The 21705-nt window shown below is 67.3% G+C and overlaps 2 protein-coding genes across 2 annotated transcripts; both read right to left on the bottom strand.

Annotated features, from left to right (window-relative positions):
- Positions 1–7644: 7644 nt before the first annotated feature.
- MRPL11 (mitochondrial ribosomal protein L11) lies at positions 7645–12986 on the bottom strand. The gene is given in 6 exon segments (XM_065654106.1): positions 7645–7865; positions 9461–9620; positions 10730–10792; positions 10795–10822; positions 11525–11620; positions 12801–12986. Coding segments are annotated over 6 exon segments (555 nt in total). The 5' UTR covers positions 12912–12986; the 3' UTR covers positions 7645–7768.
- A 393-nt stretch (positions 12987–13379) lies between these two features.
- LOC136000267 (uncharacterized) lies at positions 13380–20710 on the bottom strand. Its single transcript, XM_065654046.1, is given in 9 exon segments — positions 13380–13490; positions 14012–14092; positions 15098–15189; positions 15192–15231; positions 16359–16537; positions 17596–17689; positions 18575–18630; positions 19188–19429; positions 20425–20710. Coding segments are annotated over 9 exon segments (1149 nt in total). The 3' UTR covers positions 13380–13411.
- Between the last annotated feature and the right edge of the window lie 995 nt (positions 20711–21705).

Raw genomic sequence — 21705 nt, 5'->3', positions numbered from 1 at the left:
CCAACTCGGGTCCCCCCAGCAGCTCCATGGGCGTCCCCCGTGCCGGGCCTGCGAGGGGAGGGGTTAGAGCCCAACGGCGCCCAATGGCACCCAGTGGCACCCAACAGTACCCAATGGCAGCCAACGGCACCCAATGGCACCCAACAGTACCCAACGGCACCCAACGGCGCCCAACGGCACCCAACGGTACCCAATGGCACCCAAAGGTACCCAATGGCAGCCAACGGCACACAACAGTACCCAACGGCACCCAACGGCACCCAATGGCACCCAACAGTACCCAACGGCACCCAATGGCACCCAACAGTACCCAATGGCACCCAATGGCACCCAGTGGCACCCAAGAGTATCCAATGGCAGCCAACGGCACCCAATGGCGCCCAGTGGTGCCCAACGGCACCCAACGGCACCCAATGGCACCCAACAGTACCCAATGGCACCCAACAGTACCCAACAGTACCCAACGGTACCAAATGGCAGCCAATGGCACCCAAAGGTACCCAATGGCAGCCAATGGTAGCCAATGGCACCCAACAGCACCAAATGCCACCCATCCCTGTTCCTGTCCCCCTGTCCCAGCCCCATCCCTGTCCCCATCCCTGTCCCTCTGTCCCCATCCCTGTCCCTCTGTCCCTCTGTCCCCATCCCTGTCCCTCTGTCTCTGTCCCTGTCCCTCTGTCCCTGTCCCTCTGTCTCTGTCCCCATCCCTGTCCCCCTGTCCCTCTGTCCCTGTCCCTGTCCCTCTGTCCCTCTGTCCCCCTGTCCCTCTGTCTCTGTCCCCATCCCTGTCCCTCTGTCCCCATCCCTGTCCCCCTGTCCCTCTGTCCCCCCGTCCCTCTGTCTCTGTCCCCATCCCTGTCCCCCTGTCCCTGTGTCCCTGTCCCTCTGTCTCTGTCCCCATCCCTGTCCCCCTGTCCCTCTGTCCCTGTCCCTCTGTCCCTGTCCCTCTGTCCCCCTGTCCCTCCCTCTGTCCCCATCCCTGTCCCCCTGTCCCTCTGTCCCTGTCCCTCTGTCTCTGTCCCCATTCCTGTCCCCCTGTCCCCCTGTCCCTCTGTCCCCCTGTCCCTCCCTCTGTCCCCACTCCGTTCTCTGCCGCTGTCCCTGGTGCTGAACGCGGCTCCTCTGCCCCCGCCACCGCGCTCCCTGGTCCCGTCCCTGGTCCCCGTTCCTGTCCCTCTGTCCCCATCCCTGTCCCCATCCCTCTGCCCCTGTCCCCATCCCCTGTCCCCGTCCCTGTCCCCCTGTCCTCCTGTCCCCACCACTGTGCCCCTGTCCCCAGCCCCCGCCCCATCCCTGTGCTCCTGTCCCCCTGTCCCCACCCTCTTTCCCCATTCCTGACCCCATCCCGGTCCCCCTGTCCCTGTCCCCGTCCCTGTCCCCCTGTCCCCATCCCCTGTCCCCATCCCTGTCTCCCTGTCCCCATCCCTGTGCCCCTGTCCCCCTGTCCCCATGCCCCATCCCCATCGCTGTCCTCCTGTCCCCATCCCCTGTCCCCTGTCCCCATCCTGGTGCCATCCCCGTCCCCGTCCTCTCTCCCTGTCCCCGTCCCACCCCCAGCCCTGTCCCCACTCCCACCCTGGGCTGATGCTGGTTCCCAGTTCCATCCCAGTGCCCAGTCCCAGCCCGATCCTGCCTCCCAACCCTGTAACGATTCCTGCCCCCAGCCCCATCCCAGTCCCATCCCAGTCCCTCCCAGTGCCTGCATCCCATCTCATCCCCATCCCAGTGCCAGTACCCAGTTCTATCCCCATCTCCAGTCCATCCCAGTGCCTGTATCCCATCTCATCCCCATCCCAGTGCCGGTACCCGGTTCTATGTCCATCCCATCCCCATCCCAGTCCCTCCCAGTGCCGGTACCCGGTCCCATCCCCATCCCAGTGCCGGTACCCGGTTCTATCATCATCCCAGTGCTGGTACCCGGTCCCATCCCCATCCCAGTGCCTGCATCCATCCCATCCCCATCCCAGTGCCGGTACCCGGTTCTATGTCCATCCCAGTGCCGGTACCCGGTTCCATCCCCATCCCTGTGCCTGCATCCCATCTCATCCCCATCCCAGTGCCGGTACCCAGTCCCATCCCCATCCCAGTGCCTGCATCCCATCCCATCCCCATCCCAGTGCCGGTACTCGGTCCCATCCCCATCCCTGTGCCTGCATCCCATCCCATCCACATCCCAGTGCCAGTACCCGATTCCATCTGCATCCCAGTGCCGGTACCCAGTTCTATCACCATCCCAGTGCTGGTACCCAGTCCCATCCCCATCCCAGTGCCTGCATCCCATCCCATCCCCATCCCAGTGCCGGTACCCGGTTCTATCATCATCCCAGTGCCGGCACCCGGTCCCATCCCCATCCCATCCCCATCCAGTGCCGGTACCCGGTCCCATCCCCATCCCAGTGCCTGCATCCCCTCCCATCCCCATCCCAGTGCCGGTACCCGGTTCTATGTCCATCCCAGTGCCGGTACCCGGTTCCATCCCCATCCCTGTGCCTGCATCCCATCCCATCCACATCTCAGTGCTGGTACCCGGTTCTATCCCCATCCCATCCCCATCCCTGTGCCTGCATCCCATCCCATCCCCATCCCAGTGCCGGTACCCGGTTCTATGTCCATCCCAGTGCCGCTACCCAGTTCCATCCCCATCCCTGTGCCTGCATCCCATCTCATCCCCATCCCAGTGCTGGTACCCGGTCCCATCCCCATCCCAGTGCCGGTACTCGGTCCCATCCCCATCCCTGAGCCTGCATCCCATCCCATCCACATCCCAGTGCTGGTACCCGGTTCTATCCCCATCCCATCCCCATCCCAGTGCCTGCATCCCATCCCATCCCCATCCCAGTGCCAGTACCCGATTCCATCTGCATCCCAGTGCCGGTACCCAGTTCTATCACCATCCCAGTGCCAGTACCCGATTCCATCTGCATCCCAGTGCCGGTACCCAGTTCTATCACCATCCCAGTGCCGGTACCCGGTCCCATCCCCATCCCAGTGCCGGTACCCGGTTCTATCATCATCCCAGTGCCGGCACCCAGTCCCATCCCCATCCCAGTGCCGGTACCTGGTCCCATCCCCATCCCAGTGCCTGCATCCCATCCCATCCACATCCCAGTGCCGGTACCCGGTTCTATCATCATCCTAGTCCCTCCCAGTGCCTGTATCCCCTCCCATCCCCATCCCAGTGCCTGCATCCCATCCCATCCCCATCCCCTGTGCCTGCATCCCATCCCATCCCCATCCCAGTGCCGGTACCCGGTTCTATCATCATCCCAGTGCCGGTACCCGGTCCCATCCCCATCCCAGTGCCGGTACCCGGTCCCATCCCCATCCCAGTGCCGGTACCCGGTTCTATCATCATCCTAGTCCCTCCCAGTGCCTGCATCCCATCCCATCCCCATCCCAGTGCCAGTACCCGATTCCATCTGCATCCCAGTGCCGGTACCCAGTTCTATCACCATCCCAGTGCTGGTACCCGGTCCCATCCCCATTCCAGTGCCTGCATCCCATCCCATCCCCATCCCAGTGCTGGTACCCGGTTCTATCCCCATCCCATCCCCATCCCTGTGCCTGCATCCCATCCCATCCCCATCCCAGTGCCGGTACCTGATTCCATCTCCATCCCAGTGCCGGTACCCGGTTCTATCATCATCCCAGTGCTGGTACCCGGTCCCATCCCCATCCCAGTGCCGGTACCCGGTTCTATCATCATCCCAGTGCTGGTACCCGGTCCCATCCCCATCCCAGTGCTGGTACCCGGTTCCATCCCCATCCCTGTGCCTGCATCCCATCTCATCCCCATCCCAGTGCCGGTACCCGGTCCCATCCCCATCCCAGTGCCGGTACCCGGTCCCATCCCCATCCCAGTGCCTGCATCCCATCTCATCCCCATCCCAGTGCCGGTACCCGGTCCCATCCCCATCCCAGTGCTGGTACCTGGTCCCATCCCCATCCCTGTGCCTGCATCCCATCCCATCCGCATCCCAGTGCCGGTACCCGATTCCATCCGCATCCCAGTGCCGGTACCCGGTCCCATCCCCATGCCGGTGCCCCCGGCGCTCACCGGCGCGCAGGCAGATCCCTTTCCGCGTGTAGACGCAGGCCAGCGCCATGACGTGCAGGTAGCTGAGCCGGGGCCGGTCGCCGTCGGGCAGCGGCAGGAGGTCGCGCAGGGCGCGGATCTCGGCGTTGATCTGGTCCCTCCGCGCCTTGGAGGCGCCTTTGGTGGAGCGGAGCATCCTCCTCCTCCTCCTCCTCCCGCCACCGCCGCCTTATATGGGCCTGAGCTCTGACGTCACGGCCACGTCACCGCCCAGGCCCCGCCCCCCACCCTCCCCCCCGGGGAGGGGGCGACGTCACCGGTGACGCGCGTGGGGTGGGGGAGGGGGAGGGGGAGGGATTTGGGGTTTTGGGGGTTCGGACCGAAATAGGAGATGGTGAGGGGTGGGGGGAGGGGCTGGGGGAGGGGCTGGGGGAGGGGACACGCCCACGGGGGGGGGTGGGGGGGATGGGGGGGGTGGGGATGGACGGACGGACGGATGGATGGGGCGATGGGGGGGTGTGGGGATGGACGGACGGACGGACAGATCAGTGGGAGGGTGGGGGAATCAAGGGAGGGATGGAAGGACGGACGGACGGACGGATGGACGGGGCGATGGGGGGTGTGGGGATGGACGGACAGACGGACGGACGGATGGACGGGGCGATGGGGGGTGTGGGGATGGACGGACAGACGGACGGACGGATGGATGGGGCAATGTGGGGTGGGGGAGTCAATGGGGGTCAAGGGAGGGATGGACGGACGGACGGACGGATGGACGGGGCAATGGGGGGTGGGGGAGTCAATGGGGGTCAAGGGAGGGATGGACGGACGGACGGACAGACGGATGGACAGGGCGATGGGGGGTGTGGGGATGGACGGACAGACGGACAGATCAATGGGGAGTGTGGGGATGGACGGATGGACGGACAGATGGATCGATGGGGGGGCGGAGGAGTCAATAGGGGGTCAAGGGAGGGATGGAAGGACGGACGGACGGACGGATGGATGGGGCGATGTGGGGGGAGAAGCCAATGAGGGGTCAAGGGAGGGATGGGGGTGATGGACGGACAGACGGACGGATGGAGGGGTCAGTGCGGGGTGGGGGGTCAAGGGAGGGATGTGGGGATGGACAGACAGACGGACGGGTCAACGGAGGGTGGAGGAGCCAACGGAGGGTCAACAGGGGCTCAAGGGCTGGACAGACAGACGGACGGGGGTTCAATGAGGGCTCAGGGGGCTCAGCGGGTGTACGGACAGACGGACGGGGTGGATGGGGGTTCTGGGTGTGCGGCATTGCCCTGCCTGGGGGGACCCAGGCGTCCGGGAGGGACCCAGGTGTTCGGGGGAACCCAGGAGTTCGGGGGACCCAAGAGTTTGGGGGACCCAGGCGTTCGGGGGGGACCCAGGAGTTCGGGGGAACCCAGGAGTTCGGGGGACCCAAGAGTTTGGGGGACCCAGGCATTCAGGGGGGACCCAGGCGTTCGGGAGGGACCCAGGAGTTCGGGGGGGACCCAGGAGTTTGGGGGACCCAGGCGTTCGGGGGGGACCCAGGAGTTCGGGGGGACCCAGGAATTCGGGGGGACCCAGGAGTTCGGGAGGGACCCAGGCGTTCGGGGGGACCCAGGAGTTCAGGAGAGACCCAGACATTTGGGGGGACCCAGGCGTTCGGGAAGGGGACCCAGGAGTTCGGAGGGGGGGACCCAGGCGTTCGGGAAGGGGACCCAGGAATTCGGGGGGGGGGACCCAGGCGTTCGGGAGGGGACCCAGGAATTCGGGGGGGGGGACCCAGGCGTTCGGGAAGGGACCCAGGCGTTCGGCCCCCCCCCCCCTCCTCCCTCCTCCCGGTCCCTGGGAACCCCCTTCCTCCCCTCCCCCCCCCCCTCTTGGCCCCGCCCCCCCCCCCCGGCCCCTCCCCCTCCCGGCTCCGCCGCTGCCAAATTTGGGCGACGAAGCCGCGGAGCTAAAAATAGAAACCGGGGGCTAAAAATAGCGACGGGGCGGGCCCGGACGCCTGGGTCCCCTCGAGGGGGGGGGGGGGGGGGAGAGAAATGGGGGAGGGGGGACTCGGACGCCTGGGTCCTCGGAGTTGGGGGGGGGGGGGGGGGCCGGGGGAGGGTAGAGGGGGGGATCCCGAACGCCTGGGTCCCCTGTTTGGAGGGGGCGGGGGGAAGACTCGGACGCCTGGGTTCCCTAAGCGGGGTGGGGGTGGGGAGGAGTCTTGGGTCCCTCCCGAACGCCTGGGTCCCCCCCGGACTCCTGGGTCCCTCCCGAACGCCTGGGTCCCTCCCGAACGCCTGGGTCCCCCCCCCGGACTCCTGGGTCCCCCCCCCGGACTCCTGGGTCCCTCCCGAACGCCTGGGTCCCCCCCCGGATTCCTAGGTCTCCCCCCAATTCCTGGGTCCCCCCCGAACTCCTGGGTCCCCCCCCCGAACGCCTGGGTCCCCTCCCGAACTCCTGGGTCCCCCCAACCGCGGCTGCGTTTCCTTGGTAACGGCGGAGCCGCAACGTTGGGCGGGGGGGGGCGGGGAGGGGCGGGGCTCGGTGTGGACCCAGGCGTTCGGGAGGGACCCAGGCGTTCGGGTTGGTTTGGGGGGGGGGGGGACCCAGGAGTTCGGGGGGTGAGGATGAGGAGGGAGGAAAAGGGGATGAAGGGGGAGGGAGGATGAGGAGGGATGAAGGAGGAAGATGAGGAGGATGAAAATGGGGATGAAGGAAGAGGGGGGAGGATGAAGATGATGAAGATGATGATGATGATGATGAAGATGAAGATGATGATGATGATGAAGATGATGATGAAGATGATGATGAAGATGATGATGATGATGAAGATGAAGATGATGAAGATGATGAAGATGAAGATGATGATGAAGATGATGATGAAGATGATGATGATGATGAAGATGATGATGAAGATGATGATGAAGATGATGATGAAGATGATGATGATGAAGATGATGAAGATGATGAAGATGATGAAGATGAAGATGATGATGATGAAGATGATGAAGATGATGATGAAGATGATGATGAAGATGATGAAGGAGCGTGGGGAGAAAGGGGGGGATGAAGATGAGGAGGACGAAGATGAAGGAGGATGAGGAAGGACAAAGGGGAAGAAGAAGGAGGAGGAGGAGGATGGGGGGGGGTGAGGATGAGGAGGATGAAGGAGGAAGACGAAGGACCAAGGGACGAAGATGGGGGAGGGGCAGGAGGGAGCTGAGGCCGAAGGCCCCTCCCCCCCCCCCCCATCACCCCCAAAATCCGCCCAAAAAAGGGGACCCAGGCGTCCGGGGGAGCCCTTCCCACCCCCCAAAGGGACCCAGGCGTCCGGGAGGGGACCCAGGCGTCCGGGGAGCCCTTCCCACCCCCCAAAGGGACCCAGGCGTCCGGGACGGGACCAGGCGTCCGGGGGAGCCCTTCCCACCCCCCAAAGGGACCCAGGTGTCCGGGACGGGACCCAGGCGTCCGGGAACCCCCCAGAGGGATCCGGGTATTCGGGGGACACCCCCACCCCTCCCCCCCACAGGGGACCCAGGCGTCCGGGGGAGCCCCCCCCCCCCCCCCAAATAGGGAACCCAGGCGTCCGGCGAGATGCAAAAACCACCCGATTTGGGGGAAAAAAGATGTTTATTGGGGGAACCCCCAGAGCCCGTGAGCCGGGGGGGGACCCAGGCGTCCGGGAGGGGACCCAGGCGTCCGGGGGGGGGGGGGGGGGGTGGGGGGGGTCAGAGGTCACTTCTTTGGCCCCGCCCCCTCCTCCTGCTCCTGTGCAGCCGCTGCCGCCTCCTGCTGGCGCCGCTGGAACTCGGCAACGTCCTGGGGGGTGAGACTGGGGGACCCAGGAGTTCGGGAGGGACCCAGGAGTTCGGGAGGGACCCAGGAGTTCGGGAGGGACCCAGGAGTGCGGGAGGGGACCCAGGAGTTCGGGGGACCCAGGAGTTCGGGGAGACCCAGGAGTTCGGGAGGGACCCAGGAGTTCGGGGGGACCCAGGAGTTCGGGGAGACCCAGGAGTTCGGGAGGGGACCCAGGAGTTCGGGGGGGACTCAGGAGTCCGGGAGGGACCCAGGAGTTTGGGGGGACCCAGGAGTTCGGGAGGGACCCAGGAGTTCGGGGGGGACCCAGGAGTTCGGGAGGGACCCAGGAGTTCGGGGGGGACCCAGGAGTTTGGGGGACCCAGGAGTTCGGGGGGACCCAGGCGTTCGGGGGGACCCAGGAGTTCGGGGGGGACCCAGGAGTGCGGGAGGGGACCCAGGAGTGCGGGAGGGACCCAGGAGTTCGGGGGGGGACCCAGGAGTCCGGGAGGGACCCAGGAGTTCTGGGGGACCCAGGAGTCCGGGAGGGACCCAGGAGTTCGGGAGGGACCCAGGAGTTCAGGGGGGACCCAGGAGTTCGGGAGGGACCCAGGAGTTCGGGAGGGACCCAGGAGTTCGGGAGGGGACCCAGGAGTTCTGGGGGACCCAGGAGTTCAGGGAGGGGACCCAGGAGTTCAGGGAGGGGACCCAGGCGTTCGGGGGGGGGACCCAGGAGTTCGGGAGGGGACCCAGGCGTTCGGGAGGGGACCCAGGCGTTCGGGGGGGGACCCAGGAGTTCGGGAGGGGACCCAGGAGTTCAGGGGGACCCAGGAGTTTGGGGGGGACCCAGGAGTTCGGGAGGGGACCCAGGAGTTCGGGAGGGACCCAGGAGTTCGGGAGGGGACCCAGGAGTTCGGGGGGACCCAGGAGTTCGGGAGGGACCCAGGAGTTCGGGAGGGGACCCAGGAGTTCGGGAGGGGACCCAGGAGTTCGGGGAGGGGACCCAGGCGTTCGGGAGACATTGGGTGGCACTGGGGAGGTTCGGGGGGATGTTTTTGGGGGGGTTGGGACGGTTTTGGGGTCCCAGGGGGACCGTTGGGGCCGTTTTGGGGGTGATTTTGGGCCATTTTTGGGGCGATTTTGGGCCATTTTTGGGGGGGTGATTTTGGGCTATTTTCGGGGTGATTTGGGGCCATTTCTGGGGTGTTTCTGGGCCATTTTCTTGGCAATTTTGGGCCATTTTTGGGACGATTTGGGCCATTTTCTTGGCGATTTTGGGCCGTTTTTGGGGCGATTTGGGCAGTTTTTGGGGGTGATTTTTGGGCCATTTTTGGGGTGATTTGGGCCGTTTTGGGAGTGATTTTGGACCATTTTTGGGGTGATTCAGGGCCATTTTTGGGGCGATTTGGGCCCGTTTTTGGGGGATGATTTTGGGCCATTTTCGGGGTGATTCGGGGCCGTTTTTGGGGCGATTTTGGGCCATTTTCTGGCTGTTTCTGGGCCATTTTCGGGGCGATTGGGGCCATTCCCGGGCTGTTTTTCGGGCTGGTTTTGGGCCGTTTTCGGGGCGATTCGGGGCCATTTTTGGGGGCGATTCGGGCGGTTTTGGGGGGGGACGGGACGCGCACCCACCTGGGCAGCACCCTGAGGCCGAGGCTGCGCGCCGAGCCCAGCAGCGCCCCCAGCAGGAGCCGCGGGGTCGCCCCCCGCGCCGCCAGCGCCGGGTCCTTGACCTTGACCTTGGCGACCTCGTAGAGCTGGGGCAGCGACACCAGCCCGACCTCCTCGTGACCTTGAGGGGGGGGGGGACACACGGGGACACCCCCAGACTCGGGTCACCCCCATGAACCCCCCCCCGACCCCCCCAAAATTTGGGACCCCCCCCCCAATAACCCCCTCAGCACCCAGACCCCCCCCCCTCCTCCCAACTTTGGGACCCCCCCCAACTTTGGGACCCCCCCAAATTTTGGGACACCCCCCCCCCCCCAATAATCCCCTCAGCACCCAGAGCCCCCCCCCCCCCCAACTTTGGGACCCCCGCAAAATTTGGGACCCCCCCCCCAATAACCCCCTCAGCACCCAGAGCCCCCCCCCCCAAACTTTGGGACCCCCCCCCAATAACAACCTCAGCACCCAGACCCCCCCCCCCCAACTTTGGGACCCCCCCAAAATTTGGGACCCCCCCCCATAACCCCCTCAGCACCCAGACCCCCCCCCTCCCCAAAACTTTGGGACCCCCCCCCCCCAATAACCCCCTCAGCACCCAGACCCCCCCCCCCAAATAATCCCCTCAGCACCCAGAGCCCCCCCCCCCCCAACTTTGGGACCCCCCCCAAACTTTGGGACCCCCCCCTAATAACAACCTCAGCACCCAGACCCCCACCCCCCCAACTTTGGGACCCCCCCCAAAATTTGGGACCCCTCTCCCAAAATTTGGGACCCCCCCCTAATAACAACCTCAGCACCCAGACCCCCACCCCCCCAACTTTGGGACCCCCCCCCCCAAACTTTGGGACCCCCCCAAAATTTGGGACCCCTCCCCCCAATAACCCCCTCAGCACCCAGACCCTCCCCCCCACCCCCAAACTTTGGGACCCCCCCAATAACCCCCTCAGCACCCAGACCCCCCCCCCCCCCCCCCAACTTTGGGATTCCCCCCCCCCGGCCCCCCCAAAATTTGGGACCCCCCCCCAAACTTTAGGACCCCCTCCCCAATAACAACCTCAGCACCCAGACCCCCCCAAATCCCCAGGACCCCCCAACCCCCCCCCAGGACCCTCAGACCCCCCCATAACCCCCAGGGACCCCCCACAGACCCCCCCCCAAAACCCCCCAGGATCCTCAGACCCCCCCCCCCCTCCCAGGGCTCCCCCAAATCCCCAGGACCCCCCCAAATCTCACCGGGCCGCGCCGCCCCCTTCTGGATCCCCGCCAGCGCCTTCAGGAAATAGGAGGTCGGGGGGGCCCGATGGTCAGATCGAAACTGCGGTCGGGCTGGGGGCAAAGGTCAAGGTCACGGAGGGGGTCAAGGTCACCGGGGGTCAAGGTCATGAGAGAGACAAGGTGGGGGGTCAGGGTCACCAGGGGTCAAGGTCATGGGAGGGTCAAGGTTGGGGGTCAAGGTCACCAGGGGTCAGGGTCATGAGAGGGTCAAGGTCACTAGGGGTCAAGGTCACCGGGGGTCAAGGTCACCGGGGGGTCAAGGTCATGGGAGGGACGAAAGGGTGAGTTCATGGAGGGGGAGTGTTGGGGGGTCCCTGGGAGGGGGGGTTTTGGGGGTCACGGGGGGGTCTGAGGGTCCTGGGATTTGGGGGGTTCTCAGGGGGGTCCCCAGGATTTGGGGGGTTTCTGGGATTTGGGGGGTCCTGGGATTTGGGGGGGGTCCCCAGGATTTGGGGGGTCCTGGGATTTGGGGGGTCATGGGATTTGGGGGGTCCCTGGGGGGGGGGTCCCCAGGATTTGGGGAGTTCTGCAATTTGGGGGGTTCTGGGGGGTCCTGGGATTTGGGGGATCCTGGCGGGGGGGGGTCCCCAGGATTTGGGGGGTTCTGGGATTTGGGGGGTCACGGGATTTGGGGGGTTCTCGGGGGGGGGTCCCCAGGATTTGGGGGTTTCTGGGATTTGGGGGGTTCCTGGGTGGGGTCCCCAGGATTTGGGGGGTTTTGGGGGGGGGGTTTGGGGGTTCCCGCCTCCTCACCCGCACCAGCAGCCGCACCCTCAGGGGGACCCCGGGTTTGATCCCCCGCGTGCGCTCGTTGAACTCCTGGCAGAAGGCGCCGATCGGGACCCCGCGCTGGGGGGAAGATTAAAACCACACGCACGGGGGGAGCGTCGGGAGACGCTCCTGCTGCCTCCAGCGTCTTTGTGGCTGCGCTGGGCTCTCTCCCAACAGTTCTGGAACCTTCTAATCCCCCCCTAGGTCCCATTGGCCGCCCTGGCCACAAGGGCCCAGCGCTGGTTCAGCCCACAGCAGCCGCTGCTCCCAGCTGGTCACCCATCCAAGCGCTAACCGGGCCCGACCCTGCTTAGCTTCCCAGACCAGAGGAGATGGGGCATTCTCAGAGCGCTATGGTTGCATATATATGTATATATATATGTTTCCAAAGCGCATCCTGATAGTACTCGAACTAAACCCATTTTCCAAGGTCATAGTAGGGAGCAGAAGAACCTCTGGACCCACTGAGCGCGCCTTTCTAATCCCCCCGAAGCTCCGCCCACAGCACCGGTGCTCCCAGGTCACCCATCCAAGGACTAACCGGGCCCGACCCTGCTTAGCTTCCTGGATCAGAGCAGATGGGGCATTCTCAGTGCCCTATGGTTGCATATATATGTATATATATATTTCCCAAGCGCATCCTGATAGTACCTGAACTAAACCCATTTTCCAAGGTCATAGCAGAGAGCACAAAAACCTCTGGACCCACTGAGCACGCCTTTCTAATCCCCCCCAAGCTCAGCCCACAGCACCCGGTGCTCCCAGGTCACCCATCCAAGCGCTAACCGGGCCCGACCCTGCTTAGCTTCCCGGATCGGGATCCAGCGCTGGCTCAGCCCGCAGCACCCGGTGTCCCCAGCTGGTCACCCATCCAACGCTAACCGGGCCCGACCCTGCTTAGCTTCCCAGACCAGAGGAGATGGGGCATTCTCAGTGCCCTATGGTTGCATACATATGTATATATATGTTTCCAAAGCGCATCCTGATAGTACCTGAACTAAACCCATTTTCCAAGGTCATAGTAGGGAGCAGAAAAAGCTCTGGACCCACTGAGCGCGCCTTTCTAAACCCCCCCAAGCTCCGCCCACAGCACCTGGTGTTCCCAGGTCACCCATCCAAGCGCTAACCGGGCCCGACCCTGCTTAGCTTCCCGGATCGGGATCCAGCGCTGGCTCAGCCCGCAGCACCCGGTGCTCCCAGGTCACCCACCCAAGCGCTAACCGGGCCCGACCCCGCTTAGCTTCGCGATCGGACCCACCTGTCCCAGCACCGGCCCGAGCGGAGGCCCCGGGGCCGCCCGCCCCGCCGGGACCAGCAGCCGCAGCGGCGAGAGCGGGAGAGAGCGGAGCGGGCGCGCCGAGCGGGACATGGCGGCGGCGGCACGGGATTGGCTGGGAGGGGACAGGGGCGGGGCTGCGAGAGGGAGCGCGGCACGGGATTGGCTGGGAGGGGACAGGGCCGGGGCTGCGGGAGCGAGCGCGGCACGGGATTGGTTATACGGGGAGAGGGCGGGGCTGCGGGAGGGGAGCGGAACGGGATTGGCGGAGAGGGAGAAGGGCGGGGCTGAGGGGGGGAGCGGAACGGGATTGGCGGAGAGGGGAGAGGGGTAGGGATCCAGGCGTCTGGGAGGGACCCAGGAGTTCGGGAGGGACCCAGGCGTCCAGGAGGGACCCAGGAGTCCGAGAGGGACCCAGGAGTCCGAGGGGGACCCAGGAGTCCGGGGAGGGACTCAGGAGTCCGGGGAGGGACCCAGGAGTCCGGGAGGGACCCAGGCGTCCGGGAGGAACCCAGGAGTTCGGGGAGGGACCCAGGCGTCCGGTGACCGGGGGGGTTGGGGGGAGGGGGTGCCGGGGGAGGAGGGGGCGTGTCTCACGGCCCGGCCCCGCCGCCCCTCCCCCGCCTCCGCGCCTCCCGCAGCCGCCGCAGCACGTCCTCACGTGACCCCGCCCTGCGGGGTCAGGGGTCAGAGGTCACCGGGGGGCGAGGGGTCACAGGATGTCACCCCCCCCCGTGCCCCCCCACCCCCAAACCCATAGACCCCCCTGACCCCCCTAATTTTCCTGATCAATGTGGGACCCCCCCCATATCTGCCCCCCACCATCCCCCAGGTCGTGGCCCCGCCCCCAAAGCCCTGGCCACGCCCCCCGGTTCCTGGCCCCGCCCCCCAGTTCCCACAACCCCACCCCCCATTCCCAGGCCCCACCCCCAATCCCTGGCCACGCCCCCTGGTTCCTGGCCCCGCCCCCCGGTTCCCACAACCCCACCCCCCATTCCCAGGCCCCACCCCCAAACCCTGGCCACGCCCCCTGGTTCCTGGCCCCGCCCCCCGGTTCCTGGCCCCGCCCCCCGGTTCCCACAACCCCGCCTCCCATTCCCAGGCCCCGCCCCCCGGTCTCTGCCCCGCCCCCCCATTCTGACCCCGCCCCCAACCCCTTGGCCCCGCCCCCCGGCCCGTGGCTCCGCCCCCACCGGCTCCGCGCTCTCTCATAGGCCGCTCGCAGCTCCCGGTCCCGCTCGTCCAGGAACTCGGCGTGAGCTCCGGCCACGTACCTGGGGACCCAGGCGTTCGGGAGGGACCCAGGCGTTCAGGGGAGGAACCCCCACACCCTCTCCCATACACACACCCCTCCCGACCGCCTGGGTCCCCTCCCGAACGCCTGGGTCCCCTCCCGAACGCCTGGGTCCCTCCCGAACGCCTGGGTCCCCCTGAACTCCTGGGTCCCTCCCGAACGCCTGGGTCCCCTCCTGCACTCCTGGGTCCCTCCCGAACTCCTGGGTCCCCCCTGAACTCCTGGGTCCCTCCCGAACGCCTGGGTCCCCTCCCGAACTCCTGGGTCCCCTCCCGAACTCCTGGGTCCCCTCCCCGAACTCCTGGGTCCCTCCCGAACTCCTGGGTCCCCTCCTGAACTCCTGGGTCCCTCCCGAATGCCTGGGTCCCCTCCCGAACGCCTGGGTCCCCTCCCGAACGCCTGGGTCCCCTCCCGAACGCCTGGGTACCTCCCAAACTCCTGGGTCCCTCCCGAACGCCTGGGTCCCCTCCCGAACGCCTGGGTCCCCTCCTGAACTCCTGGGTACCTCCCAAACTCCTGGGTCCCTCCCGAACGCCTGGGTCCCCTCCCGAACGCCTGGGTCCCTCCTGAACTCCCGGGTCCCCTCCCGGACGCCTGGGTCCTTCCCCGAACTCCTGGGTCCCCTCCCGGATGCCTGGGTCCTTCCCCGAACTCCTGGGTCCCTCCCGGACGCCTGGGTCCTTCCCCGAACTCCTGGGTCCCTCCCGGACGCCTGGGTCCCCCCCAAACTCCTGGGTCCCCCCCGAACGCCTGGGTCCCCTCCTGAACTCCTGGGTCCCTCCCGAATGCCTGGGTCCCCTCCCAAACTCCTGGGTCCCCCGGATGCCTGGGTCCCCCCTGAACTCCTGGGTCCCTGGGGCACTCCTGGGTCCCCCCCGAACTCCTGGGTCCCCCGGACACCGGGGTCCCCCCTGAACTGCTGGGTCCCTGGGGCACTCCTGGGTCCCCCCCGAACTCCTGGGTCCCCCGGACGCCTGGGTCCCACCTGTAGGCCAGGGCGTGCCCAGCAGCTCCCAGTGCTCCCAGTAAGAGGCAAAGGCCCAGCAGGCGGTGGGGGGGGGGCCCGCGGGGGGCCCGGGGGGGCGGAACTGCTGCCAATAGCGGCCGCTGGGGTCCCACCTGGGGGGCAGCACCCACGGGACCCCGTAAGAAACCCCCAGCCCCATAGGACCCCATGGGACCCCCCCAGCACCCATGGGACCCCGTAAGAAACCCCCAGCCCCATAGGATCCCCCAGCACCCACGGGACCCCATGGGACCCCCCCAGCCCCATAGGACCCCATGGGACCCCCCCAGCACCCATGGGACCCCATAGGTCCCCACAGCCCCATAGGATCCCCCAGCACCCACGGGACCCCATGGGACCCCCCCAGCCCCATAGGACCCCATGGGAACCCCCCAGCACCCATAGGACCCCCCAACACGCATGGGACCCCATGGGACCCCCCCAGCCCCATAGGACCCCATGGGAACCCCCAGCACCCATGGGACCCCATAAGAAACCCCCAGCCCCATAGGACCCCCCAACACGCATGGGACCCCCTGGGACCCCCAGCCCCATAGACCCCCCAGCCCCATAGATCCCCATTGGCCCCCCAGCCCCATAGACCCCCCAGCCCCTCATAGACCCCCCAGCCCCCCATAGACCCCCAAAGACCCCCCAGCCCCATAGACCCCCCAACCCCATAGGCCCCCATTGGCCCCCCAGCCCCATAGACCCCCCAGCCCCCCATAGACCCCCCAGCCCCATAGGCCCCCATAGACCCCCCAGCCCCATAGGCCCCCCAGCCCCATAGACCCCCATAGGCCCCCATTGGCCTCCCCAGCCCCACAGACCCCCCAGCCCCATAGACCCCCCAACCCCATAGGCCCCCATAGACCCCCCAGCCCCCCATAGACCCCCATAGACCCCCCAGCCCCATAGACCCCCCAGCCCCATAGGCCCCCATTGGCCCCCCCAGCCCCATAGACCGCCCAACCCCATAGACCCCCCAGCCCCATAGGCCCCCATTGGCCCCCCAGCCCCATAGACCCCCCAGCCCCATAGACCCCCAAAGACCCCCCAGCCCCATAGACTCCCCAGCCCCAAAGACCCCCCAGCCCCATAGACCCCCATAGGTCCCCCCAGCCCCATAGGCCCCCATAGACCCCCCAGCCCCACAGACCCCCCAGCCCCATAGACCCCCATAGGCCCCCATTGGCCTCCCCAGCCCCACAGACCCCCCAGCCCCATAGGCCCCCATTACCCGGGGGGGGTGTCGGGCCGCTGGGCGGGGCCGGGCGGGGGGCGGGGCCGGGGGGCGGGGCCTGTCGGGGGGCGGGGCCGGGGGCGGGGCCGGGGGCGGCTCAGGGCCCCATAGGCCTCGGCCAGCAGCACGAAGCGCCCGTGGCGGGAGGGGTCCGAGGGGTCCCCGTCCGGGTGAACCTGCGGGCACAGGACGCCTGGGTCCCCTCCCGAACTCCTGGGTCCCTCCTGAACGCCTGGGTCCCGTCCCGGACGCCTGGGTCCCTCCCGGACGCCTGGGTCCCTCCCGGACGCCTGGGTCCCCTCCCGGACGCCTGGGTCCGCCCTTAACTCCTGGGTCCACTTCCAAATGTCTGGGTGCCTCCCGAACGCGTGGGTCCCTCCCGGACGCCTGGGTCCCCTCTCGAACTCCTGGGTCCCCTCCCGGACGCCTGGGTCCCCTCCCAATGCCTGGGTCCCTCCCGGACGCCTGGGTCCCCTCCCGAATGCCTGGGTCCCTTCCCGGACGCCTGGGTCCCTTCCCGGACGCCTGGGTCCCTCCCGAACTCCTGGGTCCCCTCCCGAACTCCTGGGTCCCTTCCCGGATGCCTGGGTCCCCTCCTGGACGCCTGGGTCCACTTCCAAATGTCTGGGTCCCTCCCGAACGCCTGGGTCCCTCCCGAACGCCTGGGTCCGCCCTGAACTCCTGGGTCCACTTCCAAATGTCTGGGTGCCTCCTGAACGCCTGGGTCCCCTCTCGAACTCCTGGGTCCCCTCCCGGACGCCTGGGTCCACTACTAATGCCTGGGTCCTCCCGGACGCCTGGGTCCCCTCCTGGACGCCTGGGTCCACTTCCAAATGTCTGGGTCCCTCCCGAACTCCTGGGTCCCTCCTGAACGCCTGGGTCCCCTCCCGAACGCCTGGGTCCCTCCCGAACACCTAGGTCCCCCCGAACTCCTGGGTCCCCTCCCGAACGCCTGGGTCCCTCCCGAACTCCTGGGTCCCCTCCTGAACGCCTGGGTCCCCTCCCGAACGCCTGGGTCCCCTCCTGAACGCCTGGGTCCCCTCCCGAACGCCTGGGTCCCCTCTCGAACGCCTGGGTCCCTCCCTGAACTCCTGGGTCCCCTCCCGAACTCCTGAGTCCCCTCCCGAACTCCCCGACACCCCCAGAGAACCCTCCCCCCACCCAGTTCCCCCAGTTCCCCCCAGTTCCCCCCAGTTCCCCCCAGTTCCCCCAGTCCCCCCAGTCCCCCCGTTACCTCTTTGCACCGGGCCAGGAAGGCCGCGCGGATCTCGGCGGGGGAGGCGCCGGGGGGGACGCCCAGGATGGCGTGGGGGTCGGGCGGCCCCGCCCTGCGGGGACCCAGGCGTCCGGGAGGGACCCAGGAGTTCGGGGAGGGACCCAGGAGTTCGGGAGGGACCCAGGAGGTCGGGAGGGACCCAGGAATTCGGGGAGGGGACCCAGGAGGTCGGGAGGGGACCCAGGAGTTCGGGGGGGACCCAGGCGTCCAGGGGGGACCCAGGAGTTCGGGAGGGGACCCAGGAGTCCGGGAGGGACCCAGGCGTCCGGGAGGGACCCAGGCGTCCGGGAGGGGACCCAGGCGTCCGGGAGGGGACCCAGGAGTTCGGGAGGGACCCAGGCGTCTGGGAGGGACCCAGGAGTTCGGGGGGACCCAGGCGTCCGGGAGCGGCCCAGGAGTTCGAGAGGGGACCCAGGTGTCCGGGAGGGACCCGGGAGTTCGGGAGGGACCCGGGAGTTTGGGAGGGGACCCAGGCGTCCGGGAGGGGACCCAGGAGTTCGGGAGGGGACCCAGGTGTCCGGGAGGGGACCCAGGAGTTTGGGGGGGACCCAGGCGTCCGGGAGGGGACCCAGGTGTCCGGGAGGGACCCAGGAGTGCCCCAGGGACCCAGGAGCTCAGGAGGACCCAGGAGTCCGGGGAGGGGACCCAGGAGTTTGGGGGGGACCCAGGAGTTCAGGAGGGACCCAGGCGTCCAGGGAAGGACCCAGGTGTCCGGGAGGGGACCCAGGAGTTCGGGAAGGACCCAGGCGTCCGGGGAAGGACCCAGGTGTCCGGGAGGGGACCCAGGAGTTCGGGGGGGACCCGGGAATTCGGGGAAGGACCCAGGCGTCCGGGAGGGGACCCGGGACTTCAGGAGGGACCCAGGCGTTCGGGAGGGGACCCAGGCGTTCGGGAGGGACCCAGGCGTGCCCCAGGGACCCCGGCGTCCGGGTCTCACCTGCTGCTCAGGTTCCTGTTCGGCTCTCGGGGCGGGGAGGGGGCGGCCCAGGGCCCCTGGGGAACATTAATTAACAATTACCACTTAATTAACGCTTAATTAAGACTTCATTGACACTTAATTATTTTCTTATTAGTACTTAATTAATATTTATTTAACTTTTGGGTACAACCATCCACAAAGCGCAGCCTGTAAGTGACTGAGACTCAGCGGCCGCTCTTAATTAGCGCTAATTAGCGTATTAATGAGCATAATTAGCTCCTTAATTACAGTTAATGGGGCAGGACGAGCCCCTCATTGCAATAAACCCGTTAATAAGTGGTAAGAGCGAATGGATCGCGTATTAATTGTTAATTAAAGGGCGTTTGGTGTTGGTCAGGCCCCGCTCCCCGCTAATTAACGGTAATTAACGGTAATTAACGCTAATTGACCCCCCCGCACCTCCCGCTCCCCCGAAATGGCGCTAATGAGCCGCAAATTAACCCCGCGCGGCCAAGGGGACGCTAATTAGAGGCGGGGGGGCGCGGGATTAGCGGCTAATTAACGTTAATTAACGTTAATTAACGCGGATTAACGGGAGTCAACGAGCCGCCCCCCCGCCCCGCCCCGTTACCATGGCGACCCCGCCGGCCACTTCCGCTTCCGGCCAGCTGACCGATTCCTCCAGCGACGCTCTGCCCCGCCGCCAGCGGCACTTCCGGGCTCGTCGCTCCTCCTTGGGTCCCGCGTCGCTTCCGTCGTGCAGCGTCAGTGACGTCGTGACGTCAGTTCCGGCGGTTCGAAGAAGCGCGATGGCGGGAGGTGCGGGGGGCGCCGCGGGGGGGGGGGCGGCACATTTTGGGGTCCCCGAGGGGTCTGTGGGGCGGGGGGGGGGCGCCACTTATGGGGCGGGGTGGGGGGGACGCGGGGGGAGCCTATGGGGCAAGTTGTGGGGCGGGGGGGTGGGCTGTGGGGCGGGGTCTGGGGCAATTTGGGGGGGTCTGTGGGTCAATCGGTGGGGCTGGGGGGGGCACTTGGGGGGCAGAGCCTCCCCCCCCCCCAACCCGCTTTGTTTTTTCTCCCATCCCCCCCCCCACACCCAGCGCGACGCGGATTCGGAAACAGCTGCGCGCCCCTCCCCCCCCTGCAGCAGCGGAACGGGGTGAGGGGGGACCCAGGAGTTCGGGAGGGACCCAGGAGTTCGGGGGGGACCCAGGAGTTCGGGGGGGGACCCAGGAGTTCGGGGGGGACCCAGGAGTTCGGGGGGGACCCAGGAGTTCAGGGGGACCCAGGAGTTCGGGGGGGGACCCAGGAGTTCGGGGGGGGACCCAGGAGTTCGGGGGGACCCAGGAGTTCGGGGGGGGACCCAGGAGTTCGGGAGGGGACCCGGGAGTTCAGGGGGGGGACCCAGGAGTTCGGGGGGGGACCCAGGAGTTCGGGGGGGGACCCAGGAGTTCGGGGGGACCCAGGAGTTCGGGGGGAGACCCAGGAGTTCGGGAGGGGACCCAGGAGTTCGGGGGGGACCCGGGAGTTCGGGGGGGACCCGGGAGTTCGGGAGGGACCCAGGAGTTCGGGAGGGACCCAGGAGTTCGGGGGGAACCCAGGAGTTCGGGAGGGGACCCGGGAGTTCGGGAGGGGACCCAGGAGTTCAGGGGGACCCAGGAGTTCGGGAGGGGACCCGGGAGTTCGGGAGGGGACCCAGGAGTTCAGGGGGACCCAGGAGTTTGGGGGGGGACCCAGGAGTTCAGGAGGGACCCGGGAGTTCGGGAGGGACCCGGGAGTTCGGGAGGGACCCAGGAGTTCGGGAGGGACCCAGGAGTTCGGGGGGAACCCAGGAGTTCGGGAGGGGACCCGGGAGTTCGGGAGGGGACCCGGGAGTTCGGGAGGGGACCCAGGAGTTCGGGAGGGGACCCAGGAGTTCAGGGGGACCCAGGCGTCCGGGGGTGCTGACCCGTCCCCTCCCCCCAGGTTGCTGAGCGACCTTTGACCCTTCGCCGGAGCCCCCGGGTGAGTTGGGGGAGGGGACATGTGGGGACAGGATGGGGGGGGAGGGGGTGTCCCCAGGGGGTTGGGGACAATGTTGGGGGGTCCCAAGGGCTCATGGACAAAGTCAAGTTCAATGTCGGGGGGGGTCCGCAAGGGGGCTGGAGGGTCCATAAGGGGTTGGTGGACAAGGTCAAGTTCAACATCTGAGATGTCCCCAGTGGGTCTGGGGGGTCCCCAAAGGGTCTGGGGGGTCCCCAAAGGGTCTGGGGGGTCCCCAAAGGGTCAGGGGGGTCCCCAATGGGTCAGGGACAAGGTCAAGTTCATTATCAGGGACGTCCTCAAGGGGGCTGCGGGATCCCCAATGGGCCAGGGGGTTCCCTAAGGAGTCATGGACAAGGTCAAGTTCAATGCCAGGGACATTGCCAAGGGCTCAGGGGGGTCCCCAAAGGGTTCGGGGGGGTCCCCAAGGGGTCACAGACAAGGTCAAGTTCAATGCCAGGGACATCCCCGAAGGGTCTGGGGGATCCCCAATGGGTTTGCGGGTCCCCAAAGGGTCTGAGGGGGCCCACAAGGGGTTGGGGACAAGGTCAAGTTCAACGCCAGGGACGTCCCCAAGGGGTCAGGAGAGTTCCCAAGGGGTCTGGGGGGGTCCCCAAAGGGTCTGGGGTGTCCCCAAGTGCTCAGGACCATTATCCCCATGTCCCCAACCCATTGGTGACCCCCCCCCAATTTGTGCGTGTGTGTCCCCCCCCCAGCTCCACCTGCAGAAGGAAAATGTCCCCGTGTCCCCCGCGTCCCCCGTGTCCCCCCCGCCCTCCCCTCCCCCCCCCGCGGTCGCCCCCCGCGTCCGTCGCTCCTACAGCCGCTTGGAGCCTTTGGGGACCCCCCGGGGGGCGGGGGGGGCCCCCCTGTCCCCCATCCCCCCGCCCCCCGCCCCCCAAAGCGGCCCCACCCCCCCCCGCCCCCCTCCCCCCCCCGAGCGGCGCAGGAAGAAGAAGCTGCCGCCCATTGACGTGAGTGGGGGGACACCCCCCACCCCGGGATATGGGGGGGGATGTGGGGTGATGGGGGTCCATAGGGGTTCTATGGGGCGATGGGGGGGCTGTGGGGCAATGGGGGGGATGTGGGGCAGTGGGGGGGATGTGGGGCAGTGGGGGGGCTGTGGG

The sequence above is a fragment of the Caloenas nicobarica genome, chromosome 32 (assembly GCF_036013445.1).
Source record: "Caloenas nicobarica isolate bCalNic1 chromosome 32, bCalNic1.hap1, whole genome shotgun sequence".
NCBI lineage: Eukaryota > Metazoa > Chordata > Aves > Columbiformes > Columbidae > Caloenas > Caloenas nicobarica.
Note: the sequence above shows the minus strand (reverse complement) of the source record. Positions and strands in the feature narration are given on the sequence as shown.